At 41.2% G+C, this 13627-nt stretch overlaps 1 protein-coding gene across 1 annotated transcript in view; it reads left to right on the forward strand.

Moving 5' to 3' along the window:
* cspg4 (chondroitin sulfate proteoglycan 4) overlaps positions 1-13627 on the forward strand; it is a 62595-nt gene that overhangs the window by 22562 nt on the left and 26406 nt on the right. Inside the window, exon 2 of the mRNA XM_029433399.1 lies at positions 12495-12658. Within this exon, the coding sequence (XP_029289259.1) occupies positions 12495-12658 (164 nt within the window). The remainder of the gene's footprint in view (positions 1-12494; positions 12659-13627) is intronic.

Genomic DNA, 13627 nt, shown 5'->3' on the forward strand with positions numbered 1-13627 from the left:
GTGTTATGCACAAAATCTGTGCAAGCCATCTGTGCCTATGGCCCGTCTTATACAATCAAATTACTCAGCCATGTGTGGCACTTTCATCAGTACACGTAATTGTGCTGTGGCAAGATTAAATATTTGTGATGATGGATGAAAGGCTCACAAGATGCACGCAGTTTGGGAGAGCAGATACATTCCAACACAGTGTACATAAGTTCCAAAGACATGTGCCCTAAAACATGAAGCGGGTTAATCTTAATGGGTGCTATGGTAGTTTATTGATGAAGCAGCCTTGAGACACAAACGCCTTGAGACAGTTAACAAATGGATTGGGCGAAATGGAAAATCTTGTCCAATGAAAGCAGAGCGAAATGTCCCTCCATGTTAGCTTATGTTCCAAGTCTCGTTGAGGACAGTGTTACGAACCTTCACAAAAAAACACAGGATCCAAAAAATACACGACTCAAAAAGTGACTTTCAAACAAAAAGATATTTTAATCCAACATTACCCGTTAACAAGAAACATACACTTGATTACGTTTACAAGGCGAACTGGCACAAGACAAGAGGAGACAGGACTATTTATACATGAGGTAAGGGCACACAGGTGACAACAATCAGGGGCGGGGCAGACGATCACAGCAAACACACAAAGGCAGGAAGTTAAGTGACCTGGAACGAGAGGGAAAGGAAAGTTTCAAAACAAAACAGTGCAAGACGACACGAGTGACGGTAACTTAACATAACCTGAGACTTTAAACACTGAACATGAACTAAACATAAAAACATGACATAACATTAAATGATCTGATGGGACATGACAGACAGTTTATTTCCAAACTGTTGAAACACGCGTTGGTCTTAGTTTGTAACACTGTCGTTAATGGTTGGCATCCCAACACATAACTGCAGGGACACCCCACATGTTCCTGTTTTTTCAAGCCCTATTCTAAACTAACTGGATATCTACTAATGTACAGTCAAATTAAAAAAAGATAAAACAACGATTATATTGTTAGCACTTAACAACAATTAATCCTTGTATCCAGTGTTCTGTCGATTTAAAAAGAGCAGTTAACCTCCAACAATAGCTGATCCGCTGTCATCCTGGAGGTCCATCCACAGTCATCTGCAACACATATGGTCGTTTCAAACTCAGTGATGAACATTTAGTCGAATAAGCCATGCACATGTTACACAAAAGAAGATTATGAACAACTTCTCTCAGATAAAATGGAGAAATAACCCTGTAATCAGTCAGAGTCAATGAGGTGCATTACTTGTAATTATATCTGTTGGATACACAGAGAAAGTGTTGGAACAACAGCCCATTCAAAGTCTCTGCTCTTGTTATCATCTAAATGCAAATTGATTGTAATAAGGACCTTGTCTGTCTATCTGCAGAGGTTCTGTGCCAACTTAAAGGAACAGCAAGAAGTCGGATGAAGCTCTCAATTTGTCTGCAATTGTTCTTTGTACTTCTCAAGATTTGCTTCGCATGCTTCCCAGATTTTCTAGGTCTTTTTCATCATATGTCTTTCTCGCTGAACATTTTGTCTTCCTAATTTTTTATGAAGTTGTTTGTGCATTCTTTCTTTGAGGCAACCCTGCGGATCAGCAAACTATGATGCACATGATCAAATCAAATCTGACTCATGACCCGTGTCACAAGATACCCTTTCTGTGAGGATTTAAAACCAATGAGACTGTGTTCACCAGAAGAAAGAAAAGGCAGCATTCGTTCTTCGTTCAAATGCTTAGTACGATCTCTGTTCACGTTGTCCTGACAAATGACCTTTTTAAAGGTCATGCAAATAATGACTCTCCTGTCAGTAGCAAAGGTGGACGAAGAGTCACTTTGTGTTCAACCACCAAACCCTGTATCTGTACTTTCCTGTCAAATAACACCTTCGGATTTTAGGGAGTATGCAGCAGCAGCCAAAGCAAAACTTTCCCGTCCGGCTTTTATTCTGGACCGTAATGCCCAAGATGGATGATTCTGTCTCAAATGTTGGAAACTATAAGTGAATAAAGTGCTTCCAGGTGAAGCAATGGCTGCCGGCCATATCGAAGATATTGAGTGTAAATGTGGCCATGAGCAGCTGAACTTGTCCAATCTGAACAGAATTCAGTCGGCACGGGGAATGTTTGTGTAGTTTTGACGGGGTGCTTTGTTTTGAAAACTATGACAGATGGCTGTAAAGAAGAAGGGTTTCATTTGTTTTTTACCAGCAAGGTGAAGGTTGGTGCAGCCATCATAGATTAAACCGTTGGATTTCTACTGTTGCTACATCTGTACATGGTACAGCTGCCTAAGGGCGAGAGTTATGTACAGTAAACAACGGCTTGTGCGAGAGGATGCACGTTGCCACGACGTCCCTCCAGGCCCACTGTGGTGCGCAGAGTGGCTGCTGTCAGGGAATCATTTGGCAGGGACGCAGAGTTTGTTTCCCCCCTCGGGCCCTTTTGTCACCACATGTTTAGACCGTTACCACAGATGTGGCATGAGTGTGTAAGCCCAACAAGACCCGTGTTTACGTGAATTGTGTGTTCTATGTTGAAGCCTTTAAATGCCATGTGTAGGAAGAGATGACTTCACAAGGCAGATGGCACAATTTATTTTCTTTTTACTGAGAAAATTGAGATGTGAAAATGACTTGTGACAAAACGTTTTTCGGGTTTTAGCAGCTTAACAAACCTGTGAGAGAGCAAAGAGCGGTGCTTGTTCCTTTGTCATTACCAGTGCTGAGGAGCTTTTAAACAAACAACTTACATCCCACTGCATTGTTAGCGTCCAGGTGTCTGTATGTAACTGTGTGGAGCAGGGTGTTCCTGGAAAAAGTAATTCACACTCTGTTTAAAGAAAGGTTAAATAAACAAAGTGAAAAAAACAATTTTTCATACTGGATCAAATCCACCCTTGTGCGACTTAGTTCCTTTTCTAAAAGCCATTACTGTTTTGACTGCGTCATACTTTATTTTAGTCATTCATAATGTCACTGCCATAAGAACAATAAACGACTATGAAGCTCATAGATTGTTAGTAATGCACAAAATATTTCTTTCTTTAATGTTTAGAAATCAAAACTTTTTATCATCTCAGAAATACATTTGTGGAGAAGAGGAGAGATAAAGGAGCCTGTTGTTTAAAATTCTAATCCCCGAAGGGGTTCTCCCCATGTACCAGCAACCACCATTTTCCACTGAAACCAGAGCTATCCTTCTACAAAGCCAGCACTTCAATAATGAAACCAAACTGTGCAAATTGTGGGAAAATGTAATGGATGTACGAGTTGCAGCTGGAACATTTGAGTGCTGTTTAAGTTGTTTTACTGCTTTCCTGGGTTTTCCATGTTATAGGCTGTTTATGTGGAGATTGAAAACAGCGGATGGAGGAACCCTACTAACTTCTTCCCATATGAGATTTGGGCTGTTTTGGGGGGAATAAAGTGGCTGTATGGTCTGGGTGGAGCAGGGCGGGCCTCAACAACGGTAGCCTGGTGGAAAACAGTTATATGAATGGCGGGAGACGATGGGCTGACTCAGCCAGCAGGACGTGGAGGAATCACTGCCAGGTTGTGAGACTCATGGTGGAGACAGTGAGAGTGTGTGTTCATGGTCACTAGTATGTGCATGGGTGAGTGTTTATGTTTGCACCATGTACTTCTGTCTTTGGGTGTGTGCACTGGAATAGTTTAGAGTAACGCCGGTTGATGGAAGGGTTGGAGAGCAAGCATCTGGATAAAGCATTTATCTGGGTCTAAATTCAGTGGAGTTAAGCGAAAGAGAGGTGTCTCCAGAGTTTGGGGGGGAAGTGGGTGAGGTGGTGAGAGTGGGGGGATCCGTCTGAGCTGGACAGGGTCAGTCTGGTGGTGTGTGCGTTCAGCTGGTTCTCATTATGGGGCTAATGTGACGCTCTGATCTCAAACACACACTGACTTTGCAGACCCAGGTTAAAGCCGGATATGGGTTTTGGGAGGCCCCTTTACTGCAGCTTCTGTATCACAGTTTCTCTCCTTGTAATACACGGAGACTGAAGGCGTCGTTTATAGAAAGGCCTCACAATCAAATTTGGTCATGGAAAAGTGTGTAGCTATGACCCTTAAATGTGGCAAAGGGTCTGTAGACCAGGGGATTTCAACGACCCTCCCCTCAGACAAAGCTTGGAAAAAGGCACCCATCAACCCCACTTAGTTTACTTGTTTGGTTTTGCTCAATTCCTGGATGCCTATTAGATCACGATTATGTTATTTGATCCCATAGACTCAAAACAATTTAAAAAGCAGTTTGACATAACTTCAGACGACACCAAATACACAAAAGCATTTATTGTTTGTTTCTGACTCTTTAAAAAAGTTAATTTCGCCAAAACGACTGTATTTCTGAATCATCTAGTTAACCAAATCCCACACATTTAGGCGTTTCAAAGTGATTTCATTCACTTATTTACACACATCGATGGCGGTGGAGCTGCCATGCAAGGTGCTGACACGGACAATGGGACAAACTTGGGGTTAGGGTCTATCTCAAGGACTCTCGGACATGTGGACGCATGATAATCCAGGAATCAATCCAACAATGAGCCATAGCTGCCAATGTAAAGTACCAAGTAAAGCTTTTTCTAGTTTTGTACCAAATCCTAGGTATCTTATTAGCCCAAGTATCAAGATCTACATGGAAGCTACAAATCTTCTAGAATGTTTGATAAAAGCGAGAGATATAAAAAAAAAAGGCAAAGAGCAGAGTGCATTGTTTAATTTATGAGATCTGTCTGGAAAATATTTGGAGGCCCTGCAGCAGCCAAGTCCAACTTAAACCCAATCTCTATCAAGTGTTCCCCATGCACCAGGACCTCAGCTGAGCGAGGCTTCGCGGGGTCCAGGTCTTAAATCTCTTCCCCTGTTCTGACGTTTAAGTGGAATGATTTATGACAGTGGGCTGCTACTCAGCAAAGTGTTTTCCAGCCCACTGAAAAGCCAATGTCATGCTGATAATTAGTGGTGGAGTGACTGACGCTTGCACACGTACTCATAACAGCAGTCATAAGGGCACTCTAAGCAAAAGCTGAATGGAGCTATTGATATGTCCAAAATGACTGTTAACGTGAAAACGGTGAGAGGGAAAATCAGGAAGAGAGCAAACATGCAGATATATAATTGCAATTCCCCCATGGTGGAACATTTGAGAGCAAACCATAGTGCTGTAAAGTGCTCTCTTTTGTTTCATACTTAAAATTGTGACAGTTTCCCATGATGCCTAAAGCGCTCTCAATAGGGTGCAACTGCGTAGCCCACCGGTCATATGTGTGATGGAAACATTAAAACCCACACAAAAAGATCAAAAGTGCAGTATGCTGACATTAAGTGAAGTAACGTGAACTGTAGAGGGTCGTTTGAGTCATGACACAGGAACACAGGCTACATCAAGAATATGTTACTGCTCATGTTATAGCTGTAAAACCCCAAACTTAGATTTAAGGGAATACTCCACTGAAAATCTATTTACTATCAAACATGTGTGCTATCATACACACTACCGATTACACTTATTGGCTTTCTTGGCAAGAGTTGGGTAAGAAGTTCGGTAGCACTCAAGTATGGAGCTGGAGGCGATTAGCTTAGCTTACTCCGCCTATCCGCTGTTCTCCAATAAATAGTTAGAGCATGTAACTCCAGGTGAAACTACAACTCTTTACATTTCTCTTGTGTAAGAATTAACAGTGAGCTTTGGATGTGTTGGTAGATGTATTGTTTTACAGAGCGAGGCTAGCTGTTTTCCCCTGCTGCTAGTCTTCATGCTAGTCATGCTAGGCTAATCGTATCCTGGCTGATGCTCTACAGGTAGACTAATACACAGACATAAGTTTGGTATAAAAGCATTTCTGGCATACGGCAGCTGTAGTCTTTATTTTAGTTTAGACTAGTTTAGTTTAGTTTATTCAACACTATGAGAGGAGACAACCCCAGGTCCCACATATCAACATAATGTCAAGGATAGCAATTAGCCTCATCCTTGAAATCGTATAGCTTGGATAGCTAGCTAACCGTAGTTAGTTACAATGGATTCCAATTGGAACCCAAAGCTACACAAACATATCATAATGTCCTAGAATTCCTCCATGAAGAATAATCCTGTTTGATTGTCAAATTCATTTTGTTTCCAACATTCATTGCTTTGCCAGTAAATAGCTAAATATGCTGCCTCCGGTGGAGCCTTAGTTATGAGGTGGTGATAGCATGACAGAAGGAAGTAGAGCTATGTTGTGGAGAAACAAATGAGTGTTGCTATGAGTGAAGGAACTATAGTAATGAAAGGTTCATCTGCCAATTTATATGCAAGACACTGTAGGCCTACAAATGTAGATATTTTTGGAAACGTATGCAATTAAGTGTACAGATCATGAAAAATAGGAAACGTCCTTATACTGATCACATAGGGAAAAGGGGGCTTCAAACCGGTGGCCTAAAATAACCAAACATTAAACTCATTTAGTTTAATTATCCATACTAATCAGTAGATGTAGCAACAGGACACAGAACCTCTTTGCGCTCCCATTTTATGTTGACTCTGTAAATAATAGAAACTTAAGTGGCCGTACAAATTTCCTCCTGCAATTACCTTGGACTGTCAGTGCTGTGGAACAAAGCCAGAGCAGTCATGTGTTACATGCAGTGCTCTCAGTTTTAGAATAAAGTACTGTAGGATAATGTAAATCCTTTATTGACCTTAAATTAGATGTATAAGGAGAAGTCCGGTGTATTCTGAAAGATGAGGAACTCATCATTGTAAAAGTCTTAAGTTTAATAATAGTCTATACGTGATTTCCATCGCTGCCTGGCACTACTTTCTTACTTCCTGTCTTCTCCCTTGACACACTTTTCACATATTGAGATTTCACACAGGAATTCATTACCGGTGTATTAAAATGTTCTTCAGCTCAGTCTATAAACAGCCTTGTTCTGGCTGAGGCGAAACAGAGAAAGTCACAGTTAATGTATAAACAATCTTGCAGTGTGTGTGTGTGTGTGTGTGTGTGTGTGTGTGTGTGTGTGTGTGTGTGTGTGTGTGTGTGTGTGTGGAGGGGATCAGTTGGTGTGAGGAGGGATATAGATTGAAATAGAAGGAAGAGGGGGGTCAATCCTCTGATGTCATGGGGGGGTATTTTAACAGGACCCACCTACTGGGACCTTGTTGGTTGATGGCTTCCGTAGCTGGGCTGGCCTGACAGAGGCACGCTTTGTATTAGCCAGTCATAAACTACAGCAGAGCCCTGAGTCACTACAATGCTTCTGTTCACTGCTGTGTTTGTCTTACAATGTTGTTAGGTGCGTGAGATCATCAGTCCAAAGTCATTATGACCAACAAGTCTTTTACTTGAGTGTGACGAGCCAACAAACTGTGAATTTGACGTCTTATTCGGCTGGAATATTGGCTATGAGGAAAGATGTTTACCTTGAAGCCGAAGCCCTGCTTGAAAATGTGAGACTGTCCCATTGTGTAGTTCTGAAGCAGCACAAATATGTCTTTATTCGCTGTTGCTTTAAAATACGGTATATCAAAGTTAACGTGAAACTGAAATGCAGCCAACATTTGATGGAAATGTTTTCACTGGCAACTTTGCAAGAGAGTGTACACCGCAGAGAAGAGGTCATGGCGAGTTTCTCAAGTATAAAACAATGATTTCCAGTGATTTGATTGGCTGTGGTCTTCAGCAACTCCATAACTTTCCATGTCTTCGATTTCCTGTTCTCATTCTTATCTGTCAAGTGATGAAGGAAGAAAATGGCAGCGGATACAAAGTCAGTCAACCAGCATAAAACACGTTTGCTGAATCCCTCCAAAGAAGGTGGTCTTTTCCTTTTAATTTTGTGTAGAAAACCTGCCTTTCAGACCCCCTCTCGCATCAACAGCACAAACCCAGACAACACTGAGTCTTTCACGTCCTTTCCCTCCCTTTTCTCACAGGTCCATTTTCCTAAACTGAAATTACACTACACTGACATTCTCCTTTCACAAGGAAAGGTCATAATTTTTCGTTGCTGCTGCCACCCCTTGTCTGTTGTGTAAGTGCAAGTTTTACAGAGAGGGAGCCTGAAAAGTTTTAATTATTGCCTGGGAGGAGGCCACCCGCTGAGGCTCCACAAGCACGTTTTTTTTAATGTATTGTACCTCTTCACTCTGGCTAGCTTTGGAGTGCCTCAGAGAGATGCAGAGGTAGGTGTGGATTTGAAAGAAGTCTAAAATGATGCTGTGTTTGCTTTCACACTGACATAGTCTGGCCTGAAAAATGGCTCTATAAAGCTTGTAAAAGTGTGTCCCTGGTGACTTCTAAAAAGTCAGCGGGGAAGGGGGGGTCCTTATAAAGCAGCGCTGTCAAGGTATGTAGAGTTGTGGCTCTGCTCTCTGCTGTTTAACAGTGCTGGAGTTAGCAGTATGTTTTATACAGACTGCTGTATTCAGAGTCAGGTCTATAAACATGTTGCATCAACATAATCACTTCCTTTAAAGAGCTAGTGTGCTTTGATCAGTGTGGGAATGTCATTTGTTGATGGCTTTCTGGTTATCCAGTCCATTGAATTAGCACACAGATGATTACCAAACAAAAACTGAAGCGGCAATTGTTTTTAATCAATATGTTTACACACTAACCAGTAGCTACCATTCACAGGAATGCTCTGTTACCTAAATATATACTATTCATTTATGTTGCCTATATGCCGGCATACGCTCCCTTCATACGCCTCAATTTTGAGAAACTGAAACTAGTAAATGTTTGGCACTTTTACAATTCATCAATTATTCAAATTAAATAAGAATAAATAAATACATACAATTAAAATGATTGATCATTTATCTAATTGATCCAGCAGTAGTAGAGTTCTGATGTCCAACTAACCCATGTTCTGATGGTTCACTGGGTCGCTATCTGCAGACATTACTGCACAAGCACAAGTGCTATTGACCCTTCTGAGGGATATCATTGTTCATAATGGTAATAACCACGTTGACTTAAGCTAAAGGACATACACACCCTTAAAAGCTCTCCAGTTCACAAAACCCTCTCCTTCACATACATCCAGAGGCTATTATGCCCCGTTGTAACAGACTCTGCCCAGCAAAGGACACAAATTACCAACATAATCACTATTTATAGTAAAGCTAACCGTTGTCTAACCATAGGCTACGCAAGTAGGTGGATTGTTTGGATTCCAGGCAGTGTTACCATGGCAACATTGTCGTAGAGGAACACACACCGGGCATGCTTTACTTCTGCAAAACATTTTAAAGAAGTAAATCATATTAATTAAAACATAGCATAGCATTGTGTAAACTCTGTTTCACTTCACACTGCGCATTAGTCAAAGCATAATAGATAAGACACCATTAGACAGGGTATTGTGGATTAGTTATTATTGTGGATTAGTATTTTTTCTTTGGTTACCGATACAGTCGGGGCACCAAAAGAATACATCCCAAAAGCTCAAATCTTGTCTTGCATCTTCACACTCACTTAAAATAAGCCTGAAGTGACTCTGACTCATGGGCACAGTCAAGTCACAGGACACAAAGTCATCTGAATGTCTTCAATCTTCGTGCACTTGTGGTCAGCGTGTGTCTCTTCCCCATAGCTTTTCCGGACATGTGTCGCTAGATTGAGACCGAGAGAGCAGGAGGAGGAGGAGGAAAGGGAAAGAAAGACAACAGGGTAATTCATTCAGTCGCTTGTGAAAGAGAGGAAGACTCCGTTTCCTCAAAGCATTATAAATACAAGTGCAGTCAGTCATCAAATTATAGCCATCTGCATTGGCCTGAAACCAGGATTCTGCTTGACGCACAATAAAGTAGTGTGAGGAGGGGTGTGGTCGCTAAAGGGGATCAGAGACTGTCTTCTTCGATGGTTAAACCTCCACACACAGACTGACAGCAAGTGTGGCAGCAGCTCCACAGCTTCAGCTTGCATTCTTAAGGAGCAGATAATGAAGTCACCTCAGTTAGATCCCATCTACACGCAGCTCCAAGTTCCTGCAAGATGGACAATACAGCCGAGTGTTAAGTTGCAGAAGAAAACAAGATGATCTTGTAGGCCTGAGTCAGTTTTTGCACACCTGTTAAAACAGTGTGAAGAAAAGGTTTCAGAAACAAAGGAAGTGTCACAGAGAAGGGGCATTTATACAGATATCATATTTAAAATGTGCTTTTCCTACATGAAGCCTATTATGTGAAGAGCTTTACACAGCTTAGCTGGAGAACTAATGAAATCCAGGTCCAGGTACACTGCAGAGAGTAAAGCTATTGTGTGTATCATTAGAAAATGTGTTCCTTTTCCTGAAGGCAACTGCAGCAAGCTGAATTTGAACCAGAAAATCCCCAGGCAGAATTGTCTTGGCATCGCTCTCTCCTTCAGCTTTTTATCCCCATGCTCAGTGAACAATCCAACAAAAGCTCGGGTTTAAGAACCATGGAGCTCATTGCGATTTTCTTTGTTAATGCAATTGCCTGTAAGAAAAGATTCTGTTCCCCCATTTTTCAGTTTCAGCCTGGAGGCTCCTTTGCAATTAGCACTAGTTTTTCATTTGAAATACCTTGGCCTTACGGGAAACTCTCTGAACTGTGCCATCGGAGCCTCTGGAGCGGTCGGTAACAGCTTCCGACGATAGCCCCCGAAAAGTGACATGAATGATGTGTAACTGTGATCATTTCCTTTGATTCAGTAACACAAATTATATTTGCATGTTCAGCTTCCAGGGAGGATCTTTAGTTTTGATAGTTTTTCTTTCACTTCAAGTGCAAAATGTGATAATGTCAAAACCAATTTCCTTGTGATATTTATTTCTGAGTCCACCAACATGGCGTTTCTTTGGCTGCAGGAGACCGGTGCTGTGCAGCCGTATAATCAAATGTCTCTGTGTGTTTGTCCCTGTGCTGAGACCGTTCGTCACTGACTTTGTTCATGACAGCGCAGCCTTGGAACCAAAAGCAAACGCCTCTTACTGAAATCACAAGAGCATGGGCGCGACGATAAAAGCCTCTCTTTCGTCCTTGCTGACATCAAAATGATTATCTTTGTTCCAGTGTTTGTTGCAGATCTGGGATGGAGGGGTTCATTTACAGGATACACAAGAAACACAGGAAAACCAAAAGACAAATGTGCCCTCCAGTGCTTTGAAGTTGGCAGCGTTGCATTAATGTAGATGCAACACAGACACAAGCTGCCCTTTAAAGGCACGCATACACACAGCCACGTCCTAACAGAGTGTGGAGGAAATACTTTCTCCATTTATAGCTATGAATGGGAATGTTTGGTGTCTTATTTTTTCTGACTCAGTCGTGTCTGAGAAGTTATTCAGATTTTTGCCTGGTGGCATCGAGCCCACCGCCCTGCTAGGCTTCTAGATGCTACTGTTGATTTTGAGGGAATACTTTGGTCCACATGAGCGCATATAAATGTTTTAACTTTGACACAGCAATGTCTCGCTCTGCTTCACTATGTGCATTTAGCATTGTGTGCTCAGAAGACTGCCTTCTTCACTGTGTTCCAATGAGTGTCTGTGTCTTGTCCCTTTTGAGGGCGAGTGGGTGGCTAATGGAAAGCCCCCTTTCTATATCTCTTGGCTAAGTCCATGGAAAACCAGTGCTGAGGAAATGGGGTCGTGGAGGTGGTCCAGTTTAATTTCAGAGCATGTGCACTGGGAAATAATTGACTTCCTCCGTGGTTTACATTTTGTCGAGGGCCTCGCAGAGCAAGGTCCAAGGCAGGTGGCTGAATTTGCATTTCATTGGAAACGAGACAGCTCAGGCCTGGGAAATCCTGCACCCCAAGACTCTATATGCCCGGAAAACCTCCGCAGGGGCAATGACTGATGTCTCAGTGAGAGAATCCCTTTGAGGCCAGAGGAGCTCCTCTTCAGCCACGAGCAGCTGGATGACACCTGATAATATAGAAATCAGTCCCGAGCAAGTTGCACTGTAACATGAGATGCAGAAAAATGCTTATATACAGTAATTGGTTTCTCCAAACTTCTGCATTAGAATTCACAGAGTGGCCATCCAGCAGTTGTAGGATGAGTTCATGGCATCGTATGCAGGTGTCTCTTAGTGTTAATCTTATGTAGTATTACATGTCATGTGGCCACAGGACTGAAACTGTGAAGTTGTTGTTTATGTTGAAATGGACAAAAGTGATATTTTTGTCTTTATGTGTATGTCTCAGTGATTGTTGCAGTTATGTCTTTGACTTCTAGTTCAAGTTCTTTATTCTTATCATGTGCACAACAATTACAGAGAAGCGGTCATCGCCAATACTCATTTAATATTATCCATACAAAAGAAAATCACGCAAGTAAAAGCAAAATCTGAATTTAAGATAAAATACTGAAAGTTAAAATATAGAGCTAAAATATATATTTTTTTAAATTAAGTAATATAAATTTGTGTAGACACATTTTCTAAGTCGACATGATGCGTCTTTCTTATCTTTATATGCAATGTCCTATTTTCTCTCCTCACAGAATCCTACTTTGGGGACAGCTCCTGCAATTTACAAGCCTTCCAAGATGTCTCCACCTTCCGCCTGTCACTACAGATCAAGACGAGTCGGAGAAGTGGGCTGCTGTTACTGGCTGCAGGAATGGAGGACTACTTGTTCCTTGAACTCCTAAATGGGAAAATACAGGTGAAAACAAACTGTGGATGAAGCTAATATTTTAGACTTGTTTAATGTGTTCGCACTTACAGTAGCACTTGGATCCTGTCATGGTCCCTAAATTGATGAGAACTTGAAAATTATTTGAATTAGGATAAAATTAGAAGCTAAAATATGATAAAATACAGAATTTTCTTATTAGAGGGGGGTAAGACAACAATTGCTGTCTTTTGTGCGAAAACAACTCCTTCCAAAACCGTGCATATCTGGAGAAAAACAAATGTTTGTAAGAATGACCTAAAATACACACAGGCAGATTCTGTGTTTATTTGAGAAAAAAAAATTGATTTTCCTCCACAGGAGAGGAAAGTGCTAAATATAGATGTGAATTAATGTCAAAGCAAACAATCTCCATTATTATGAACTCAATTACTAATGTAGTATGTGTAGAGTATCTTGTTCTGTGCAGTGTTGCAAAAACTAGTTTCTAGCCCGACTTCAATTCAATAAAATACAATAAATCATAACCTTGCCAGAAAACCATAAAATCATTACGTATGCAATAGAAATCACATCATAATACAAAGCTTCATATGTGCATGAAATAACCAAAAAATTAAATGTTAGATAAATAGGCTTTGACAACCCACAATGAGTGCAGTCAAACAACCAAAGACATATATTACCGTGTCAATGTCAACGATGACGTCGAGGTAAGTAGGTCCTCCATTATCCCCAACCAAGAGTTTCACAATCATTTTAAATGTGGTAACACTGGTTCTGTGTTGTTCTGGTGAAGCGTAATATAAAGCAGTGAAAATACTTAATACATAAAAAGGCACCAATGTTATTATTTCAGTTATGTGCTACTGGACATCACATATAAAATGACTTGTTGGCACCTTAGCTGCACAATATCTCACATTCTGAATGCATTGCAAATCTGTACAGCAGAGTGTGAAGTGTGTGACTTTAAAAATAGCTTTGAGAGCCATTTAG

Source organism: Cottoperca gobio, chromosome 6 (assembly GCF_900634415.1).
Source record: "Cottoperca gobio chromosome 6, fCotGob3.1, whole genome shotgun sequence".
Lineage (NCBI taxonomy): Eukaryota > Metazoa > Chordata > Actinopteri > Perciformes > Bovichtidae > Cottoperca > Cottoperca gobio.